General features: G+C 39.8%; 1 protein-coding gene across 5 annotated transcripts in view; it reads right to left on the reverse strand.

Moving 5' to 3' along the window:
- Positions 1 to 2,109: 2,109 nt before the first annotated feature.
- Positions 2,110 to 24,160, reverse strand: part of NHSL1 (NHS like 1) — a 179,978-nt gene continuing 157,927 nt past the window's right edge. For 3 of the 5 annotated variants that reach the window (XM_070733603.1, XM_070733605.1, XM_070733604.1), the window contains exons 5-8: positions 21,557 to 21,688; positions 11,576 to 14,866; positions 10,830 to 10,959; positions 2,110 to 4,239 (exon numbers count right to left, since the gene is read on the reverse strand). In XM_070733603.1, coding sequence (XP_070589704.1) covers positions 3,591 to 4,239; positions 10,830 to 10,959; positions 11,576 to 14,866; positions 21,557 to 21,688 — 4,202 coding nt within the window. In that variant the 3' untranslated portion in view covers positions 2,110 to 3,590. The remainder of the gene's footprint in view (positions 4,240 to 10,829; positions 10,960 to 11,575; positions 14,867 to 21,556; positions 21,689 to 24,160) is intronic. The other 2 variants (XM_070733606.1, XM_070733607.1) reach the window with 1 other exon arrangement.

Here is a 24,160-nt window from a genome sequence, read left to right on the forward strand (position 1 = left end):
AGCAGTATTCCTGCAGTAAATCTACAAGTGGTTTGTGACGCATTGAAAAGTCAGTTTGTATAAAATTGCCCTAAGGACAATTCCTCCATGGTTTGGAGGAAAAAGAGAACATTCTGGAGTTTCCTGGAATGTTGTTTCTGTAATAACATTTTACATACACTTACATTCAAGAACAATTGAGTCGTTTAAATACATACTTATACAGTAGTACCTCGTGATACGAACCCGTCTCATGAACTTTTCGAGATACGAACCCGGGGTTTGGGATTTTTGTACCTCTTCTTACGAACTTTTTCCACCTTACAAACCCGCCACCACGAACGCCAAACCTGGAAGTTCGGCAAAAGTTCGGGTTCAGCATTCGGGTTCGGCCGAGGAGCGCAGCCACCCGGCTGTCACCTTTTGAAACAGCTGGGGGGCTTCTCGGCATTCTCCCAAACCTGAACCCGGAAGTTCGGTAAAGTTCGGGTTCGGGAGGCTGCTGAGAAGCGCTGCCACCCGCCTGTCAGCTTTGCAGAAGAGCCGCGGAGCTGTCGGCCGGTCGGGAGGCTCAAATGGAGGTGGGGAATCCCAATAGAGAATTCCTTGGGTGGAACTTTGATGTCATGGAGACATCCTTCCTGGCCGGCCGAAACGTGGAAATCTCTATAGATTTCTCGGATGAGAAGCAAAACATCTTCAAAGAAAAACCAGAAAGTCCAGTTGCCTCTTGAAAAAGCATCTTTGGGATAATCATGACCTGGATGACTGAGAATCTCCATAGAGGTTAATCAGTGGAGGTTTTTAAGAAGAGAGTGGACAGTCACTTGTATAAAATGGTATAGGGCAGTGATGGGGAAACTTTTCCCCCTCAGGTGCCGAAAGTGTGTGCGCGTGCGCTATCATGTAAGCATGCATGCCCATGCCCATAATTTAATGCCACCCCTGCCCTGCCCCCACTGCACATGTACGCGTAACACCCCCTTGGACATGCATGCATGATCCCCCCCCTTTAATGCCCCACCCCCCAAACATGCGTGCAAGACCTTGCTCCCCCGTTTCACGACTTCTGGTGGGCCCAGTAGGCCCACTTTCTTGGAGTCTGGGGAGAGTAACAACACCCTCCCCTGCCCCACTGGAGACCCTCCGGAGGCCAAAAATGCCTTCACGTGAGGCAAAAATCAGCTGGTTGGCACGCACATGCGCACTGCAGCTAGGCTAGGAAAACAAGCTCATGTGCCAGCAGATGTGGCTCTGCGTACCTCGACATCATGAGTATAGGGCAGTGATGGCGAACCTTTTCCTTAGGTGCTGAAACTATTGTGTCCATACCCATAATTCAATGCCTGGGGAGGGCAAAAATTGCCTTCCCTGCCCCTTCCCCGGAGGCCCTCTGGAGGCCAGAAGCAACTTGTTTCCCAACTTCTGTTGGCCCAATAGGCCTGTTTTTCACACTCCCCAGGCTCCAGAGGCTTCCCTGGAGCCTGGGGAAGGCAAAAACACCATCCCCATCCCTGCTGGAGGCTCTCTGGAAGCTGAAAATGCCCTCTCAGAGCCTCCATGTGAGCCGAAAATCAGCTGGATGCTGTGCACATGCATGCTGAAGCTGAACCAGGGCTCGCGTGCTGGCAGATATGACTCTGCATGGCACCCATGCCATAGGTTCGCCATCACTGGTATAGGGTCTCCTGTTTGAGCAGGGGGTTGGAGAAGAAGATCTCAAAGGTTGCTTCCAGCTCTATTCTGATTGAAATAGCAGTAGAGTTTTCAGTCAAGATAGGCAGAGAAAGGTGGATACATAATTTCAATGTGGTTCATTTAACTGAAATTTTGGAACTAATTATGTTTTTTAAACAACAACATACCATGCTGATATACCCTCACAGCAACCACTGTGTTTTTGGAAATGATGGGCATTATGCAAATGTCTAAGCTACTCTCCCATAAAAAAAGTAAAATATATGGAAAGTACCCCTTTTTTCTTTTGGATCTTTTCAATTATGTGGATTATCATTTTTAAGAGGAAATCAAACATATTAGAGATAAGCAACATCTAATAAATACATTGATCCTTTGCTAATAATGTTCATTTAAGCAGATGTATGGAAACAGAATGGTCATTAACTCAGGTTGCAAGATGACAAATGGCAGCCTTGTTTATTAAAGCAGAATCACAGCATTGTCTCCATCTTCTTCAGTTGAATGAAGACCCCTGAAATATACAGTATTAACAATATAGAGATGGAGGGCAAAAAAGGAGTCAAGTGTTTTTCATTAAAATAAATTATCTACATACAGGATTTTTCTTAACATCTAAAAATGTAGAAATTCCAAACTCTGAGAAAACAAGAATTACCTTAAGAACTTCCATTATGTACAAATATTATAAAAACCTTACAGACTATCAACTTATGCAAAATTCCTTTTCAAAAAGTAAAAGCTTCTTTACAAAACTGTGAGCAAAACTGCAGTTATTTTGTCTGTAGTTTTCTTTACAAGGAAGAAAATGTTTTTTTTAAATCAATGATAAATTCTTAATAAATGTTAAGTCTTCTAAATGAGCAATGTTATTGCCCCAGAACGAGGAAATGCTGGCTATTCCTAAAAAGTAAAAGTAATTGTAGTGCACTCTTTGGTAACAAAAAGACAGTTACTGTTGAAACTTTCAAGTGATATGTTATTCAAAGCTCTTCTCCCTTTTTGACAAACAAACGCTAACAATACAGTTTAATAGAAAAGGAAAATATATTCTTCACAGTTCTATGGTGTAAGTTCTCCAATGTTGCATTTACTTTAAAACCGAAATATCAATGGCTGCTTATTATGTTTCCCTTGAATATATCTACATCCCCCATTATTAGCCTGCAACTATTTTAGGTCTCCAAAAAGGATACCTCAAACTTTATTCAGAGAAACCACAAAGAACCAAATGGCTTCTAAAGTCCAAGCAGATGGATTGTAACATGGCTGCACAGCAGTCACTTCTGTATCACAAGTGGTTTCTACCCCCGCGCCCCCAGATGTAATTTTCAAAATTTAAACCAACCAAAACCTTGTTATATTACTAGGACATGGTTAGCTCATAAGAGGAGACTGGATCACATCAGAAGCAGCAGTGGGACAACGCCAGTCCTGCTAACTAATAGGCTGCACATTTCTTTCAAATAGTCCCTACGGAAAGTTTACTAGGTTTTATAAATATAATACTTAAAAAGTTACTGCCACCTGTACCACAGAAGCTCCCCGTTGTTGTTGTTTTTGCAGACTTACTTAGTGTTTTATACCCTCAAAAAAAAAAAGCATGCTCAAACTAGAATCCAAGAACTGTCATTACTATTATTGTTATTAAGGCTTGAATGCAGAGGTCTGGTTACTAGTTTCTTCCAAACAAAAAAATAATCAGTCCAGTTGAGTTGAACAAAATATCAGTGAACTGCATCATCTATACAGTATCCCATACACAAATTCACCCTAAATTGTACTTAGACTCGGTGCCTTACTTGTTACATATGAACGTCTACCCTCTTAAACCTCATTTAAACATTTTTTTTAGTTTAAACGCTAATATATATATATAAAAAACAACAGCGAATGGCATTCTGTGTTACCCATTAAGATAACAAGTCCTTGAGCATATTGTCCTCCTCAGTAGACTCTCTATTTTCATTACTATCTGTATCGTCACTCTCAAAGACATCGGGTGGTTCTTCTTCTGAAAACCTACGAGTTCTGTTTTCTGCAGATTCAACTACTTCTACATCACCCTCACGGATAACAGTCATGGGGCTACTCTGGATCCGGTTTCGAGCACTATACTTGCTGCTTGCGGCAGAGGGCGGGGTTCGAGATCTGCTGTATCTTGTGCTGGATAGAGACAGGCTCCTTGGCATCAAGCCTTCACTCTTGGCCCATTCCTCCTGGGGCCTTTTGGTCTTGGTCGGTGAATCCACCGCTAGGCTCTCGCTCAGATCTCCGACAGAATCTACTTTAGCTCTCTGAAATCTTGGGTCTGTATTCTTTAGCATCTCTGCGGCGGACATACGAGAACTGGTGTCGGAGCGGCTCCCTTTTTTAAGAAGCAGCGCTTTGAAGTTGTCGTTGCTGGTGCTGCTCTTGCGGATATTTCTCTGAATCGAACCGGCCTGCTTTGGGGAAAGCAGGTTTGGGGAAGAACCGGTAGGTGTAACTGGGGGTGATGGAGAATGATTTACAGCGTGATCTTCCTCAGAATCTTTGCGGCCAAGGACTTTCCTTTTGGATCTACGATTGTAAGTTGGGGGGGGAAAAGAGTGAAAAGTTACTAGCCTCTCATATAAGGACTTATTTTGCATCCCAGATAATACAGTAGTCCTCATTTAAATGATTGCCTCAGAGGGCAACCACAATTACAACAGTGATGAAAAGCTTTATGACCAGTCTTCATATTTACAACCTTCACAAAAGAAAGCTCTTATGTAAAACAAGAGTAAGCTGAAGTAAATTTGTAAGCACAATTATGATTTCACTTTATGGCCACTTTACTTGATAATTGTTGATCCCAATGGTTGTCGCTAAATGAGGACTATACTTGTTAAGAAGAAAATACAGTGATCCCTCGCCACTTTGCAGTTCACTGTTCGCGGCTTCGGTGCATTGCGGTTTTTCTCTCTCTCCCGCCCCTATACACATTGTCCCTAACATGCTGGTATTGTCGCACCTCCCCCCGTGCCAGGCAAAAAGGCTTCCCATTCAGACCCTGAAGATGCTGAGCACCCCCAGCGGTCACCTCCTGCACCCAGAATACCTGCAGCCGCTCTCCTCCATGCCCATCAGCCCCATCGAGATCAGTGCCAAGTCCGAGCCTCTTTTTGCCCACCTAGCTGGGCCTTGGGCTTTTTTTGCCTCTTGGCCGCGCACCCTTCCAACTCGTTGCCCAGCTGCTTCCCCGGGACGCAGTGCTTTTGGAGCCCCAACTGGCTCTCCTTCCTCCCCCCCCTCAGTTGGGGGATCTCTGCTAGCCACTGCCTTCAAGCCAAACTGTTTTGGTTGGCCGGCCTGTTGGTGGAAGGGATGGGGGGGAGGGGATGAAAGAAAGATGCATCAAGCTCTTCAGCACCTTCTCCAACTTTGAACTTTGCGCCGTGGTTTAATTCTGCAGATTGATGCATCTTTCTTTCGTTCCCCCCTGCACCCCCCCCCGTCCCTTCCACCAACAGGACGGCCAGCCAAATCAGTTTGGCTTGAAGGCAGCAGGGAGCAGATATCCCCAAACTAAGGGGGAGGAGGAAGGAGAACCAATTGGGACTCTGGAAGCGCTGCGGCCCGGGGTAGCAGCCGGGCAAGGAGTTGGAAGCACACATGGCAGAGAGGCAAAAAGAAAAAGAAAAGGGAAGTGTTTTTAATAGGAAAGTGAACACAAGAACAAGGGGACACAATCTGAGGTTAGTTGGGGGAAAGATCAAAAGCAACATGAGAAAATATTATTTTACTGAAAGAGTAGTAGATCCTTGGAACAAACTTCCAGCAGACGTGGTAGATAAATCCACAGTAACTGAATTTAAACATGCCTGGGATAAACATATATCCATCCTAAGATAAAATACAGAAAATAGTATAAGGGCAGACTAGATGGACCATGGGGTCTTTTTCTGCCGTCAGACTTCTATGTTTCTATGTTTCTAAGGCCCAGCTAGGCGGGCAAAAGGAGGCTCAGACTTAGCACTGATCTCGATGACGGGCATGGAGGAGAGCAACTGCAGGTATTCTGGGTGCAGGAGGTGACCACTGTGGGCGCTCAGCATCTTCAGAATCTGTATGGGAAGCTGATTCGCCTGGCGCAGGGGCTCCTCCAGGGAGAGATGCGACACCAGCAGGTGAGGGACAATGTGTGTGGGGGAGAGAAAAAAATTCCTACTTCGCGGATTTTCATTTATCACGGGTGATTCTAGAATGGAACACCCGCGATAAATGAGCGATCACTGTATATGAGTACAGTAATTACTGTTACTGAACTTACTAGAAGTGTAGTTTTGTGCAAAAAAGAAATTGTACGCCATAATTTCAGACATAAGCATATTTTTAATTTCCGGGCACAAACCTAAACTGAACAATGTACATGCAATTTAAAAGTTTCTTCTGTTGTTGTTTATTTTGTAAAACAAATATTTGAATTTGGCTAAATCACTGCTTTTAATGAATATGTATTTCCAACCCAATAATCCTTTCCAAATTGAGTATACGGCTTACAAAATGTGCACTTATATTCATTTCCCAATGAAATTGCTAAGGGAATGGAATTAATGAAATCAAAATAAAACTTAAAAACTCTGCGGGAAACTATCCATCCAGCAAGCACTTCTCTTTCCTATTAAACAGCCATTAGCAAATTGGACACAGCGTTTCACTATTTAGCAACAGCACTCAACTAACTACATTTATGGTCACATGGTAAAAAGGATATTCACTAAAACAAGGATATGCGTGGAAGGACCCCAGAATGTATACTTTAAAACAGGGAACAAAGATGTGATCATCTGAATTGCATTCCAATACAAACTATAATATCAAGCATGTGTTAATGCCATCCAAGTACAGTGTTCCCTCGATTTCCACGGGGGATGCGTTCCGAGACCGCCCACAAGAGTTGAATTTCCGCGAAGTAGAGATGCGGAAGTAAATACACCATTTTTGTCTATGGACAGTATCACAAGTCATCCCTTAACACTTTAAACCCTTAAATTACCATTTCCCATTCCCTTAACAACCATTTACTCACCATTATTACTGGTACTCACCATTGAATAAGACACTTAGTGATCCTGATATTTATAAACATAATTATTTATAAACAATATTTTTTTTTGTTATTTATTTGCAAAAATTATTAGTTTGGTGATGACATATGACATCGTCGGGTGGGAAAAACCGTGGTATAGGAAAAAAACCACAAAGTATTTTTTAATTAATATTTTTTGAAAAACCGAGGTATAGGCTATTCGCGAAGTTCGAACCTGCGAAAATCGAGGGAACACTGTACAACAACAATTTTAAAGCAGGGTTTCCCAAACTTGGCAACTTTTAGACTTGTGGAATTCAACTCCCAGAGTTCTCCAGCCAGCATAGTATAGCTGGCTGGAGAATTCTGGGAGTTGAAGTCCACAAGACTGAAAGTTGCCAAGTTTGAAGATCTCTGCTTTAAAGAAACTCTGAAATAAGTATGGCATAAGTTTCTGATCTCTGCTGCAGTAGACTTGGATTACTATGCATTTAATTAGACACAGCGTATGGAACCCACCAATATAATTCTATTCCTGGAAGCAGTATCCATCGCAGAAGAGGAGGGTACCAATTGAAAATAGCTAAGCCTCCAGATAAACAGAAAGGAGGGAGGGGAGAGCTGTAGCAGAGTGGTGGTGAAGAAAGGGTACTATGGTTTCTGGAAATATACTATAATTATAGGTTCTAACCAGCATATTTTTGATGATACATTCTGCCCCTTAAAAAACCAAACCCTAGATCGTATATTTTTACGTACTTGCACTAGTACACATCAATAAGAAATGGTAAGGACATTTCTTAACAGGAAAAAATGGAAGGGATATTCAGTTTGACAGGAAGAGAAATTTGTTAATAGAGAATCAGAAAAGATTGGGAATGCAGATTATATCACTGTTGTACAAAGCAAACTGAGCAGTGATACATTCACATTACACTATGTTGTAATATGAAGATCAGCATTAATGCAAACTGCTGCCCTCTATTTTTGTCTTACACAAGTAATCTAAATAGCAACTATTGTTTCTATATAACTGTGCAATACAGACCCCCCCCTTTAAAAAGCATCATCCAGAAAATTAAAAAAAACCCTTAAGAATACAAAACTATGGAATTAAAATTCAATTATGAAAATGTAGGGTTTCTCCCCCCCCCCAAGGCCTTTATTATGTATCGTTCTTGCCCGACAAGACGCCTCCTCTGACAATCATGTAAAGTCTGTGAATAACAGAATGGTAAACCTGAATAATATAATTGATTTTAATTGATATTATGGTATTAGTGAACATATGGCAACCTATGGAGTATACGTTAACACCTAGGAAAATGCAATGCTGATAGAAAAGCTCACTCACTTCTCTTACATATAGTTTTTTTTGACAATTTATTTATTACATTTTTATCCTTAATTACTTTATAAGTACCTCAAGGCTGCGAACCTATACATCAGTGTTTCCCAACCATGGCAACTTGAAGAGATCTGGACTTCAACTCCCAGAATTCCCCAGCCAGCGAATGCTGGCTGGGGAATTCTGGGATTTGAAGTCCAGATCTCTTCAAGTTGCCAAGGTTGGGAAACACTGCTATGCACAATACTCTTTTCTCCTATTTTCCTCAAAGGGACAACCCAGTGAAGTGGAGCTGGGCTGAAAGAGAATGCCTGACCCAAAGTCAGCCAGCCGGGTTTCATGCCTAAGGCAGAACTAGAGCTCAGAGTTCCACTTTCTAGCCTGGCGCCCTAACTGCTAGACCAAACTGACTCCATTTCTGGTCTTGTTTTTATCATACGGTGCTACACTGGTTATACCCGTCTGAAGAGCTATTTTATGTATCTAAAAATTTGTAATGTCATTCCCCCCCCCCCCCCGCCTCTCCTTCCTTCTTTGGAAACTATCCTCAATTTTCTCACTGCATTAACAAAAAAACTCTTTTACATTGGTTTATATTGGTTTTCTTTGTATATTGTGGATTTTGTTAATTTGATATTTCTCTTCCAAATCTGTTCCCATTCCTCTATATATATATTATGGCCAACGTTTTTTGCCCAGGCAATCATTGTACCTTTAACTATCTCCTCCGGTCTTTCATATTCCATCAGATATTTATATATTTTAAATATTGCTTTTTCTTCCGGGCCTGTCAATAGTTTGTCTAGTGGTTGGGTAGTTCTTTCTATACCTGATTGTTCCATATCCTGAGGTCCCTTCCCTCTCTATCATTCTGTAAGTCTCCTGAATGAGAAGGGGGTCAGCCTAGATGGCCACTGAGGTCCCTTCCCTCTGTATCATTCTGTAAGTCTCCTGAATGAGAAGGGGGACAGACTAGATGGCCACTGAGGTCCCTTCCCTCTCTATCATTCAACTGGTGTGTGTGGATATGAAGGAGCAAACTGTCCCATTCTTTCCTTCTCAAAGTAGCATTTTGTTACAATCCTCAATTTTCTCACTGCATTAACAAAAAAACTCTTTTACAGAATTAAAATTGACAATTGTGTCAATTATCCCAAATTTAACCCAAATAACTATCATGAAATAGCGTAGTCCCAGCTCAGGGTTGGGCTACTCCCTGAACAGGGGGGAATGCAGTGGGGTAGCAAAAATGGAGCTCCACCCCAAAGCACCCAATTTGCACTGGAAGATGTTGAAATAAAATGCATAAGCACCACCCATAGTGTGATAGTAAAAATTTTGGTAGCCCTTCACTGTCCCAGCAGCAAAAATGTTCTTGCTGTCATGCTTTAATATTGCAGGACCTTGCTGCTGTTGCTGGATTAATGAAAGTTGGTAGGTCTGTGCCAAAACTTTATCCTTGTGGGCTGCGCAAGTGATGACATGATGCATGTGTAAAAGCGTGAGCCTTTCACGATGACATTACTGTCATCAAACAACCCCTGACTACTCTTCCCTATACAGACACAGGAAGACACTGTCTTCCTGTGTCTGTATAGGGGCGGCATACAAATCTAATAAATAAAATAATAATAATGAATGCAAAATATAATTTGGACATGATTTGAAGTTATCTTTACAATGCTTCCTATCTTGCGAAAGTCAACAGAACATTCTACCACACTAGAAAGAAAATCTTTGTGACTCGAGTAACTAAAGGGTTGTAGTTCCTGTGCATATGAATAAAAGCAGGCAACCTCTTGGTGTGCATTGTGCAGTCACTTTCAATTTTACTTTGAAACCAGCTCAATAAATGGCAATAAATGGCCACTAGATGGAACGAGTGCTTCATGCTAGATACTACAAATCGGTAATAAGGTACATTTTCTATTGAAGTTCTCCTGAAGCATTTTTAGAGGGTGTTGGCTTCTAAAAATTTGTCACCAAAGAACCTCCTTGCAAAAAGAAGGTTTACATTGACTTCACCCAGCCTTCTTGAACCTGAAGCAGATGCATTGGACAATAACTCCTTCAAAAGATGTTCATAATTCAAATCATTTGGGGAAAGCTAAAGTACCTGAAATTTGTACCTTTAATCATTTCCCCTTTTTAAACTAAGAAAAGATTGGATTAAGGTAGGGTTTGTCGGTATTGCACATTTATGTTGATAAAGCAGCATGTCATCTTTATTTAGATTATGGCAATCTCTATTCTGGCTATTTGTTGTATGTTTATCCCTTATGATGGTTATATTGTGATTACTTGCCAGTTTAAGCCAAGCTTGCCATGAAGCATTAGAGTTGAGCCTCTGTCCCAAACTGCACCAGGAGTTTTTAAAAAAAAGAGAGAGAGAGATGGAGGGAATGAAGAGAAAGAAAAAGATACACAGAAAAAGCAATAGTATATGTTAAATCATGTAGACTGAGACAAGAGCACAAACAAACAAGGAGTCATCTGGCAGCAAGAAGAGACCGTGGCTGATCACGTATTAAAACATGATTTTGTTGGCAGAAGAGTTAAATTTTAAAATGAAAGAAAAAACAATTGTAAAGCAATGAAAGGTATTACCCCTTCATACAAGGGATGGGGGAATGGATGTATTAATTAATGAAAATTGGAAAGCACAAATGTTACGATAGAAGAAATATACTAAAGAAATTACAAAGGTTACCCAATCAAGCAACCTTATAAAAACAATTTAAGCAGTACCTGTGAATGGCTGCAAAAAGATCCTCAGTCGTCCTTGGTCGACTTGGCACTGCCATGATCTCACTGCCTTCCCCATAGCTTGGGCTCTGTAGCAAAAAGCTGGCTGCTGCGTCTGCTTCTATTGCTTCAGCTAAAATACGAAGATGGGGAAAAAAACCCAAGTGAAAATGGAATCTAATGCAATAGTTGACAGAACGACAAATGAACAAATACAGTCTGTATATTTCTCACAAACTGTGCAACAATCGGAGCTATCTTTTAATAATGTTCTCAGTAACTGGTGTCCAAGACACCGGTTTATGAAGAAAATTAACTGGTTTATGAAAAAAATTAACTGGTTTATGAAGAAAATTAAACCCTGGTGAAAGTTTTTGGATGGAAGCAAAATGGAGCCCTTCCCCCAATAAAAAAAAAATCATTATTATCACCTTAATTTAGAATCTATATTTTTGCCCCAGGAATATTTTTTAGAATAGAGCTAAAGCTAATAAAATCCTATCTAATAAGTTTTTTTAAATAAATAAATAAATAAATAAAAGTATTATACCCACAGTGATCTGAGCTTTCTGGTTTTCCTTAAAAACAGTATGAAATTATATAGACATGATGTAATCTTTGCCACATACAAAGTAAAAAAATCTTTACTGTTCTTACGGATATGACTCTCTATAGTTCCAGATGTGATTGGTGACTAATAGGCTGGGATTTAAAAGACAAAACACACAGTGGGGAGGGGGGAAACTTACAACTTTCATCCTCTTGAGAAAACTGCTCCTCTGCTCCAGAGATGCTGTCTACATTTTTGTCTGGAGTGCTTCGTTCACATGAGGAAGCCGTCTCCTCCTGCCGGGGCTGCAGAATAGACACCCTGGTTTCACAGGACATAAGACCCGCAGTTCCTCCTTCTGAGACAAGATTGTTAGACTCCATTTCATAGGAACCGAATCCATCCGTAGGATAACTGTTAACCTGGCTGTACTGTGCAATTTCAGCATCCTTCCTAGTTGTGCTTGGAATGCTTTTTGCTGTTTCACCCACAGCTATTTTCTCCGTTGTAACATCAGGCTGTGGGGGTGGCACGATCAGGAACAGTTTGGGTTTCTTTGAAACAGGCGGTGGCTTCTTGTTTGGCGATATATCCTGAGGCTTGCTGAGAAATCCAGATTGTTCCTGAAGGGATGCACATGCACGATTACTACGAGAGTCTTGGTTCTGCACCACAGCCTCTCCAGCTTTGTCTCGTTGTGACTCTCTGGCGAATGAGTTAATTGTGCTGATTGCATTTCTGGGCATTTTAGCACTGATAGGTTCAGACCTTCTGCTATTTGGGCAACAAACAGAAGCTCTCTGGGCTTCACCCCCAACTGCATCCAGCATGTCACTGTATCCTCCTGACAAATGTGATTTGAAAGGCAACTCAGCAGAAAAAGAATCCTGGTTTCCCCCCCGAGGACTTGCTTTGGAAGCAGACTCCTCTGTCTGCTCAACCTCTGACTTCTTAGCTTTCTTCACCGACCTCAGCTGTACCATCTGGAGAGCTTCGGTAGTTATTAGCGGCATTGCAGGCCTTGGGGGATCGTCCTTACTTAAGGGCTGTTTTGCATTGTTGCAAGAGCCTTCCAAATTGTGTTTCTTGAAAGAGTATGGCTTATGGCCATCTCTCATGAATTTGGGGTCCAAGGGTGGGGCCGGGGGAGGAACTGAAGTTGGGAAAGTGGGCGGGAGGTGATGAGGCGACTCGGGAAGCAACGAATAATGAGAAGAGTGATTTGAAGCATCTTGATGTTTAAACCATCCGAGGTTCTGAGGAAAAGGAGTGTTTACAACAACATCTGGGGGAGGAGGTGGAAAACTTGGGGATTCGGGTGACCGGGGAAGATCAGTAACATCTGTTAGTGGAGGTGGTGGAGGAGGGAGAAGAAGAGGGTCACTGGAATCTGGAGATAGTAGCGACGATGATGTAACCGGAGGGAAGCTGAGGGTAGGATCAGGTTTCTTCACAGTCCCTTCAGCGGATGTATTTGATGAGAGGGAGGTGGAAGAGGAAGACACTGAAACTGAAGACAGTAGACTTGATTTCCTTTCAGGCACTCTAGGCTTCATCTTGGACTTTGCATTTCCCGTTGACATAGACTTTAGAATGACAGGCACTGGTGTAAGTGCTGTGGGCGTGTTGGACTGGCTAGAGTACCCACTAGAGGGCGATGTCACTCTCTGCGATTTTTCTGGAGAAATCGCTTTCGTTTTGGCCGCTCCAGAGGGCACTTGTGGTATAGAAGCCCTTGACCCCTCACTAAGGTGACCGATATTATAATCAATTAGCTTTGGTACAGTGTTAGAGGAATGAATTGCTGTGGGTTTTAAATGGTCATCTGGAGTCCCAGGATAATCACTGTAGTAACACCACTGGTCGGTGTATTCTGATTTGATGCTACTGGTGTCACTCTGGGCTGGCGTGACTGCGCAGATGGAGTACATGTTCAGTCCTGTGGCAGACATCATGCTGCTACTGGCACTCACCGTGCTCTGGCTACGAGACCGCAGCACCCAAGGGTCGTCATAATCGCTGCAGGGACTTTGTGAAGGCGAGCTGCCATTTTTGCACTGGAGGTTCAGTTGCAAGGAATGTTGAAGGCTAGCTATCAGCTTATCATCCAGGACTTGTCCGCTGGACTGAGGTTTGTTCTTGGGGATTCTTCTAAGAGAATCCGTTCTGGATGGTGGGAGAGGTGGCTTTTTTGCCTTTTTTAAGGAGATGCTACGTGTGAGTGACTTGTCATTGAAATCTTCCAGGGATTTCTTCTCGGTTCCAGAAAACACATTAATGACACTATGCCTGGGATTTGCAAAGCCGTTTTCACTGCAGCTTTTAACAGACTGGGCATCCGAATCCACATGCATAGAAGGGTAATAGACATCACTGTCCACAGAATATAAAGAATGTGAGTCTTCTTTAGCTAAGGTTCTTTCAAGGGTGTCAGAGCTGGAGCAATCTGGATTGGCACTTTTTGACATATGTAAGGTGATGGTGTCATTTCCACAATGTTTGAATCCACGGTGCTTTGCATTTTGTTTAACTTTGTCCTGTAGGGTATCCACAGGGTAACTTGGTTCACTTCTACCGTTGATGTCATGAGAATGGCTTGACAATTGGTGATTGTTCCTAAAATTATAGGTCACATTTTGGGGGATACTTTCTGTAGTCCCTGTATCACAAAAGGACACAAAGACCATTACACCGTTGGATGAGATAGTGGTGTCTGAGGAATGTGAGTGATGCGTTGAGCTGGTGTCACTCCAGGTACCATTAGAAGAATGACGCCGCTCTCTTGAGTTTATCGTACCATTGCCAACAAGATTGTCTCTAGGCTTTAGATACAAAGGAGAGTTCATCATTTTCCTATCTAGTGTCTCGGAATTCTCTGCTGGGTTGTTATTCATAACATCCGAAGAGGATGATAGGGAAGCATTTGGTGTGACGATGGTAGAATATGCAACATGTGGAGAGATCATACATGATGTGCCTTCTGTTTTCCCATTCTCAGAGTTTAATTCTTGAGATTTCGGCCTCTGTAGCCCATTTATCCTACAGCCATTTCTCATATCATCTACTCTTTCATTCCCTTGCCACACACCTACATGATGTAACAAAGGTCCACTTTCTGTTGGCTTGGACAGGCTATGCCTACGTTCAAGTAACTGTAGGGATACTCTTGCTCCAGACCGAGGTAGACTGTGAAAGCCCAGGTCATTGTTTAGGCGAGAAGAAGACATGACTCCAGCAGAATCACTCATCACAGACATGTTTCCAGAAGAGTTGGAAAGCTGTGACATCTGGGCTGCAATTCCTTGACCTTTCTGTGCACGGATTCGCCTAACTGAAGGTGGCACCACTTTAACGTCTTCCGTCTGACAGCTGGAGTCTTTGGTGCCACACTGTTGCATAGAAGACTGGCAGCTCTCAAGTCTTCCTAGTGTAGAATAATGATCAGGGACATACAGTGAATGGCCCCGGATGTCATATTTGCCATTGCCAACTGTAGATATTAAAACAAAACTGTTAGAAAAAGTAAATATACAGCATTGTTATAATTACATTTAAAATGTGTCCATTAATAAAAAGTTTATAAAGAACTCACATTTGCTTTTTACCATACAAGTTCTGATATGTTCAGATACTCCTAATGAAAGACTCTTGGCATATTCATATTTGTACTACATATTGCAAATGTGATATATTAGGATTTTTTTTTTAAAGATGAAAATAGATGAAAACGCATAGCGACAACCAATAGCAGGCTAATAGGTTCCTTGTGTGCTTCAGTTCAAATATATTTTAAACCATATCAGCTGGCACTGTTGTTGAACCCAGCCCACAGCCGTTCCTTTGTACCATGCCATGGGATCAATATTCCTCCACCCTTTTTAATATCTACCATATTTTTTGGAGTATAAGACACAGTCCCCCCCCCAAAAAAAAGAGGCTGAAAATTTGGATGCTTATACTCTGAATATAGCTTCCCTCCCCCCCCTCCCTCCAAAGATTTTTTTTTTCATCCCTAAGTCTTTGCAGGCTTGTTTTCATTCCTACTCTCTCCAAAGATTTTTTTTCAGCCTTAACCAGAAGATAAAATATTGTGCTGAAGCTGACCAGACTAAGGACGCTAGCCAGATGAATGCCTGGTAGGTAGATTTCCCCCCCTATTTCCCTCCCTCAAAACTAAGGTGTGTCTTATACTCCAGTGTGTCTTATACTCCGAAAAATATGGTACACAAAGCCCATGAATGAGATCACTCAGGGGTTGAAGTATCATCTGTATGCTAATGATACTCAACTTTATCATGGAGTGTCCAAGTATGCTGGTAATCCAAGCGATGCTCTCTCACAATACCTGGAGTCAGGGGGTGGGGGGAGAGGCCGGATGAGGGACAACAGGCTTTGATTGAATCCTGGCAAGACTGAATGGTTTTGGGTGCATGGAGCTTCAAGATCTGGGACATTAACTACCTTTAAAGTCCTGCAAGGCATGAGTCCAGGTTACTGGAGGAACCTTCTCACCTCAATGGAACTGGCAGCCCTGGCAGAGGAAGCATGCTATGGGCCTATCGGTCAAGGAATTTTGGCTGGCAGATGTAGGAGGAGGCCCTTCTCCATCATGGCTCTTGCTCTTTGAAACATCCAAAGTGAAATTGGCTTCTACCTTCTCTAAGGGCCTGAAGAGTTGCCTCTGCCGGATGGCTTAGAGCCCAAGTGGGGAAGTTTGGAAGAGGGTTGATAAATTAAGAAGCAATCCTACCTCCCCCTATAATGCATCCTGTTTCCTCTCTTTTAGCCATAATTTTATCTCTGACGGCTAATAATCTTTTACCATTTTAGAAATGTTTATTTTTCATGGTTATAAAGAACTGCCCAGAGTTGCTTTGAAATAAGACAATAATACATAAATAAATAAATAAATATTCCACTCATTCCTGAAACTGATTCCAAACAGGAACATTTTTTAACATTTCTACAGAATTTTCCATAGTAAAAGCTGGCTGAAGATAGGAATGTAATATGAAAAATCTTAAGCCACATATGACAACCACAAAAATAATAGTAACTCGCCATTGCTATAACTTAGGGCAGTGATGGTGAACCTTTTTTGGTTCACATGCCAAAAAGGCGTGTGCACTTGTGTTAGCATGCGCACATGTGCCCATAGCCATTGCCCCTTCCCCGGATATGCCCTCCCCTCGCACTGGACCTGCAAAGGCATCACTGAAGCCTGGGACAGTGAAAAAACAGCCAAAACAGAAGTTTGGAAAATGGACTTCCAGTTAAAAATTAGGAGATAAGATGTTATCTTCTAAGTAACAAGCACAGATCTGATGGAAACTTGAGCCCAAAGTATGTGAAGGACATTGGTTGTGTATCTCTTTCTGCTGAACATCATATTCACTAACATGTGGAATTTGTTGTCAGAAAGCATGTAGTGGCAACTAGACTGAAGATGTCTTTAGGATAAAGTTCTTTGGAAGAGGTCAATCAAAGGCCATTAGCATTAACATTTATTCCACTCAAGCATATATAAATGCCAGTTGTAGAGGCAGGAAAGATGGAAAGGGGGTATATCTTCCAGCCTGTGAGCATCTCAAAAGCATCTGATTGGCCAGTCTAAGGAACAGAATCCTAAATTGAAATGTGCTTTGATTTAATCCAGCAGGATATTTCTCAAGTAAATAACTGTTTAATTGGGTTATTATGGATTTACATTTCCCCCCCTGAGAATTCAATCATATGCTCACTTTCTACATTAATAAATTGTCTTCTTGACTGAACAAGAAAGTACATTCACTTTAATTTGCTGTTAATCACTGTTTAGGCAACACATGCATAGAGTTCTTTTCTTATATGTCACACAAGTACTGATTCCAGATAATTAAGTATAAGCAGGGGTGGGCTACTGCCTGGACGGGAGGGAACACAGTGGGGTAAACAAAAATGGAGCTCCACCACAGAGCACCCAATTTGCACTGTTGATGTTGAAAGATGTTGAAAGAAAATGCAGGGCGTCCTGTATAAGCCACGCCCACAGTGTGGTAGTAAAAATTTAGGTAGCCCTTCACTGAGTATAAGATATCTGTATTATGTTTGTGCATTTATTTTCTCTTTCTTTAATTTTAAAATTCATTTCCCCAGATAAGCTCCATTAAATTTGAGTTGCTTATATTTATTTTTAAATTTTGAAAGTAACTTCCTGGTTCTAATAATGTTATCCTCCTCTAGAGATCCCTTTCCATTGGCAGTACAAATAGGATGAAGATGTATACACATAGAAAATAGAATTAATCTTGTGTAATTTTAAAAAATTGCTTAAAAAAACCCTGCTCGGCATTCATTGCGGTAAGTCTTGGAAGTTCTGATGGATCTCAGGTTCCTGTGGGTGGAAAAGGCAATTCCAATTTATCTTTTCTCCAGTGCAAATATGCAAGGCATATAGAACCAGTAGAAAACCATTGATAATGTCACGGAACTGTTCTGTCGATACCGACTACTGGTTGCTGCCATCTTTTGGAGGGGATTTTTTTGGATTTGGGGGGGGGGGGATTTTGGGGATGGGGAATTTTTCCCCCTAGTTTTTTTCTTCTTCTGTGCATGCGCAGAAGCTGGGTTTCTGGCATTGCACATGCGTCGCCATCTTGTTTTTGGTTCTTTTGGGGGGAATTTTATTTTATTTTTCGGCACTGTACATGCACACGTGTGCAAAACGTGCACGTGCCCATGCAGCGGGGAGGAAGCAAACCAGAAGTAAGGTAAGTTATAACCCACCCTTGGTTGGAAGTAAGTGGCCATCAAAAAATTGAATAATTGCTAGCCCAGAGAAACAGCAGAGAAAGAGAATAATTTCACGTTCAGAATTCTACATGAGGATCACAGGCTTTCATTTATAAAATCACTGTGGCTAACTGTGTGTGAAAGGAGGATTGGATTTCAGTTGCTATCTCTCCTATTTCTGTTGAAATTAGAAGCACTTTAAAAATAAAATATGATGCTGCATGAGGACCTGTCTCAAGAGAGAGACAAAGAGAAGTAAAATTCCAATTGTGCACAATGCTGTAGATGTTATTCAAATTACCCTATGCTTTAATTGTTTGGTCATATTCACCTTTATTTAACGTGGATTTCTTCTAAGAACACAATCATAAGGATTTTCTTTTTTTAAAAAATTGTTGGAAATTCCAGTTTTGATATACCGTATGTGTGGTTGTCCTTTGCATGAAGCATAAAGCCACTGCAAAAATTAATCTGAGACCCCAACTCACAACATGCAACTCACATCATCTACAAAGATTTTAAATTATTTTTTTACATGAGAACTCTGATTATATCCAACTTCACTGTTGACATCATTCAAAGGATAAGGACAGGTAGTCCTCATCTTAGGACTATTTCTTTTAACGATAATTGAGAACAGCAACATCCTTATGGACTGTAAAGGTCTTTCAGCCCCTGCAAACATCTGCACCATGTCTGTGATCATCTGATAATGTTTTTAATATTTTGATCTGTTTAATTTTCTATTTAATATGATTTGATATTAATGTTTTGACATTTGATTGGGAGCCACTCAGAGTCAGTTAGAAGATAGGAAGCTACACATTTTTCATAAATAAACAGAATGTTGATTTTGGAAAGTTATAAATGGTCCAGATGAATTTGAAATATGTTTTTGAAATTAATTATAAGAGTTCTTTCCATGAAAAATGCTGTTCTTTTGAACTCTTAAAAAGAAGCACAATAGAATGGAGGTAGGACACTAAAGGGAATCAAAAAGAACCAAAGATCACAATGAAAGGAGGACACTTAAATATGATGTAGTAACACAGAACGAGGCAAAATATTTAATGTTGGATGTGTTGAAATATATTTGTGAAAAATGGCCAGAGACAATATCTCAGCGGTGAAATCTACTTACCGTATCTTCCCTACGTTTGGAAGCACGTGCACCCACCATCACACAAACTTTTTCACCCTCTGCGCATATGCAGAGGGTTAAAAAAAATGGCAATGTCCGAATGGGTGGAGCCTTGCACTGCCGCCACTACTGATTCATTGAACCGCTGGCGGCTGCCACTACTGGTACGCCCGAACTGGGCTGAACCGGTAGCATTTCACTCGGCAATATCTGTATTATGCAGTTAGTTCTTGCCTAACAATCATAATAGAATCCAGAATGTCAATCTTAAATCATTGCTGTGATTAAGTGAGACACCAATATGACAATTTTGGTTGACAACTAGAATCCCAGTTCTTCCATTTGCAGTCATTAAATAACTATAAGGATCATTAAACAAAAAAGCTGCCTGTCAAAGAAGTGCAGGCTGCAATTTCCACTCTTTGCGTGGAAGAGAACTCCTTTCCTGGACAGGCTGAATGGGGCTTGGATCTTTCTAAGTAACCTGCATAACTTCCCTATACTGGATTTACAAAAAGACCCCTTTTGAAAGAATATAAAAAGAAAGGAAGGAAATGAAGTTCTAGTTCGTTATTTAAAGGAATTTAAGATCAAGATTGTTAAAAGAGAAAGGAATATAAAGTTGGATTACTTGATTAAGATTAAAAGAGATATGTTATTATCTCTGCTAATCCTTAATGGACTTACGATAACCAGAACTGAACAAATAAGTTTTAAGACAAGATATATGAGATATATCTTATATTTTATTATTATTTATTAGATTTGTATGCCGCCCCTCTCCGCAGAATCAGGCGGCATACAAATCTAATATAAGATATATCTATATATATCATATAAATAAGATATGAAATAGGAGAAGTAGAGACAATTTCTTATATTTTTAACAGAAGGTGACAATTTACTAAAATTACTTGTACTTGTTCTCATGGAGGGAGAAGTCATTTCTTTATGTATTTCTTTTCTTTACTACATTCTTAGTTTTTTCTTTTCTTTTTCTTTTTAGCTTGTATTAAGTTTTATTTCTTTAACTGTAATGTTTTTAAAATATTATTATAAATTTTATAAAGAATAAGTATTTATTATTGAGAGAAGTGGCTATATAAATTGATTAAATAAATAGTCAAATTATATCCTGTAAGCCTCCTTGAGTCACCATGGGTGAATAGGTGGCAATATAAATTCAATAAATAAAGAAACTAAATCAATATACTTGAATCTGCATCATATTTTTAAAGGCTTATTAGAGACAGTCTTCAATTTACAACTACAATTGAGTCCAAAATTTCTGTTTCTAAGAGAGACCGTTGTTAAATGAATTTTGTCCCGTTTTACAAACTTTTTTTGGCCACAATTGTTAGTTAAATTACTCCTGTTGTTAAAGTTAGTAACATGGTTGCTAAGTGAATCTGGCTTCCCCATTAACTTTGCTTGTTCAGAAGGCTGCAGAAAGTGATCATATCCCACTGCAACTCTCATCAATCAGTTGTCAAGCATCTGAATTTTTTTTATTTATTATTTATTAGATTTGTATGCCGCCCCTCTCCGTAGACTCGTAGATTTTTGTAACTTGATTGATTGTTAAGTATGAAAAATAAGCCACTTGTTTCAATGCTGTTGTTAACTTTGAACAGTCGGTAAATCAATTGCTGTAAATACCTGTATTTCACTTTTAAAAAGGGAGATATAGTTAATAGAATAATTGTAACAAAATGACCCTCATGGGGTGTTAGAAGTTGGAGAAATGTTTAGGCAGGAATAAAATTGGCAAGTTATATTAATGTGCTTAATACCTATTACGGTAAGTAAAAAATGTATTTTTTACATTAACGCTTTCTTATACAGATGGCCTTTCCATGTATGATATAAAACAAATGTATGTATTCATTCAACATACAATCTGAAATTGGAAATCTTCTGGAGCAAAACTACTATCTGTGAAATTTGAACTTTAGCAAATGGTTACTATTGAATACCTCTAGTCCACCAGTGACAGTATCTGCATGTGTTGTATTACATTTCCTTGCAGCAAATCCCAGTTCATAAGCATTTTCAGTGTGGAACGGGTATTTTAATTTCTTGGTAGGAGACAAATAATAATACAAAGAACGCACTCACTATTCTTTCTTAGTGACCAGCCATACATCCATTTGGAACTTTTAAGAGGCTATCAGACTGTATTGGCTTCATAAGCGCAATTAAATGTTATATGAGTTTAGTTATGATAAGCAATTAATTGAAATGGAATACAGTTCTGATGAGCCATACCTAGCTCTCTTTGGATGTTGTCAGGGACTCCTGTAATAGTCTTTCTCCTTTTCATTTTCTTCGGCCGCCTTACCACAGTGTCTGTGTAAATCAAAGACCTCCGTATGCTGGCTTGGCGGTCAAAATTCTCCCCTGATGTACAGTAGAACAAGCAAAGCACCATTATTTTCAAGCACGCTGATATCATGCACTTTCTTCCACTTGCTTAGAGTAGAAATGAAGAAAAGGCATTAATATATGATGTTAGCACTGTCATACAAAGCAGGAAATAGATATAGCACTCTGCAACTGTAAGGCTTAAAATGTAATATATATATATATTAAATGTCTATATGGGTAATTTCTTGATGATTTGACCTGTGATTTTGGGTTAGCAAGAATGCCTGGGTTATCAGGTGTCAGCACTAGGAAAAGTTGCTGACCCTTCTTTCTACTCACTCATGTTTAGTAGAAAGTGTTAAAACTTGCTTGATTCTATAAGTCATAAATATAGACCACAGTGTTTACACAGCATCTTAAGCCAAATTAAGACCTAATCAGCACAACCAAAAATAGTTTTTCAAGTGAAAATGGTTTTGAAAAAAATTTGAGATACATTTACATAATTACATATAACACCAAAATATACAGTATTATGACTGTATGTTGCCAAAAATGATTTATTTATATCTCTATGATTCTTGAAAAAAATACATGTGTGTTTGCCTAATCATGGAATTAGGAATATTTTTTTATTAAATCAGCTATCTCTGATAAAAAATACTCATTCAGATCACTCACAAAAAACGTACTAATTCATAGCATTACTGGATAAACAAACTATAATTATAATGAACTGCTTTTTACACTTGAAATCTCAACTATGTTTAATTCATTGGATGCTACATTTGCTGAACCCCTTGAATCAAAATAAGGTTTAGGTAATTTAAGATGATTCATGTTGCATGTAACTGAAAGTAAGCCTTATAATTGACTACGTGCTGCATCATAATGGACCCAACAGCATTTCTCCAAGTCAGACAGCTATAGACATTTCCATTGTTTTCAGTGAGTTAATAAGTTGACTACTTGTCATTAGCCATATTTATATCCTGTTCGTTTTTATTTTTTCAGATAGATTACAATCCAAATATACTTCACATTTTGTTTTTTTTGTTTGTATTTACAAAATATTTGATTTAAAATTTCAGAAAACTAGATTAAGTTCTTTTTCATCATGTCTTCACAAAGGAAAAGGGGAGAAATTACAGGTATTTGGATTGTCCCATACTTTACATTTCTGACTAGCCAAGTTATTTCTCACTGAAAAGAATCTTTAGCATATGCTAGAATATGCTGTTTATGGATCCTCCCTAGATCAGATCAATTCATCAGATCAGTTTTAAGGAAAACATGGGATATGCAAATGATCAAGATTTTTTAATATTATTTTTTAATAAGATGAATATGTTCTGGATTATAGCAACAGACTAAAGGTAACTGTTTCATCTTCAGTTGCATGGACAAAATTTTGGGGATTGATGTTATATGTGAGCCCAAAGACATCCTGTTCTTGTTAGATGGAACATCTCTACTGTTAGGAATAAAGGAGCATTTGCAGTCAAACAGATTAAGAGTTTCAGACCATCAACCCTGCTCTGTTCACCATTCCAGGGAGCCTCTTATATTGCTGCTTTTATTTGAACAGCAGTATTCTATCCCTTATTATAAAAACTACCCCCAAAAAATTCCTCAGATGTGCCAATGTTGTTAGTCATAGAATTGGTTCTTGGAAGAAGTGCCAAAAGTCTCTCTATTCTATAAAAGTAGTCCTATCATTGTCTACATCTCATCCCAATTTATATCAGTACCAGTCTTTGCAAACCAGAGAGAATGTTCAGAGAATTAGATAATAATTGTGTATAATCACACTTAGAAAGTTCATTTTTACTAGAGTTCTCATTCGGTCTTGAATTTCCTATCACCAATTAAGAATGGCGTTATAAATGGCCATTTTTTAAAATGCTCATGCAGATTACAAAAGTACTGTTTGAGCTTTTCTAGCATATCCTCTAAATTAAACCTCTTAGGAAAATTGTTTGTTATCTTAAATTTGCCCTCCAATATGAATTTCTGAGCCACTTTTGGGGGGGCTGTAATTTACATTTATACAGAGCTGTTTAAATTTCACTTACAAATTGAGAAGCAACCCAATAAAACTATATGTATAAAGCTGTAACCTAATAACCCAATGAAGTTATATGTAAGCAAATTATCTTTTACTTGAGACAACAATCGCCAAGTAATATCTACTACTTTCTTTCCAAGTAGTTGGGTAAAACCACATCCAGAAACACACAACAGCATTAAGGAAAGAAAAAGTTTCTGGTCTCTGGAAAAGTATACTACATCTTGTATATCCTGTATGCAATGGTGCGCTAGGAGACTCCGTAGCGGCTGCCAGATTGTGCAATTTGCGTGCAACTGCTTTGGTGCTGCCTTCGCTGGTCTGTCAGGCAGTGCCATCTTTTTTTCTGAATTTTGGGGCCTTTTTTGCATCCTGTGCATGTGCAGATGCCAAATCTCATGAGGAGATGCTCATACGCATGAGATTTCAGCAAATCA

The sequence above is a fragment of the Erythrolamprus reginae genome, chromosome 1, assembly GCF_031021105.1.
Source record: "Erythrolamprus reginae isolate rEryReg1 chromosome 1, rEryReg1.hap1, whole genome shotgun sequence".
Lineage (NCBI taxonomy): Eukaryota > Metazoa > Chordata > Lepidosauria > Squamata > Dipsadidae > Erythrolamprus > Erythrolamprus reginae.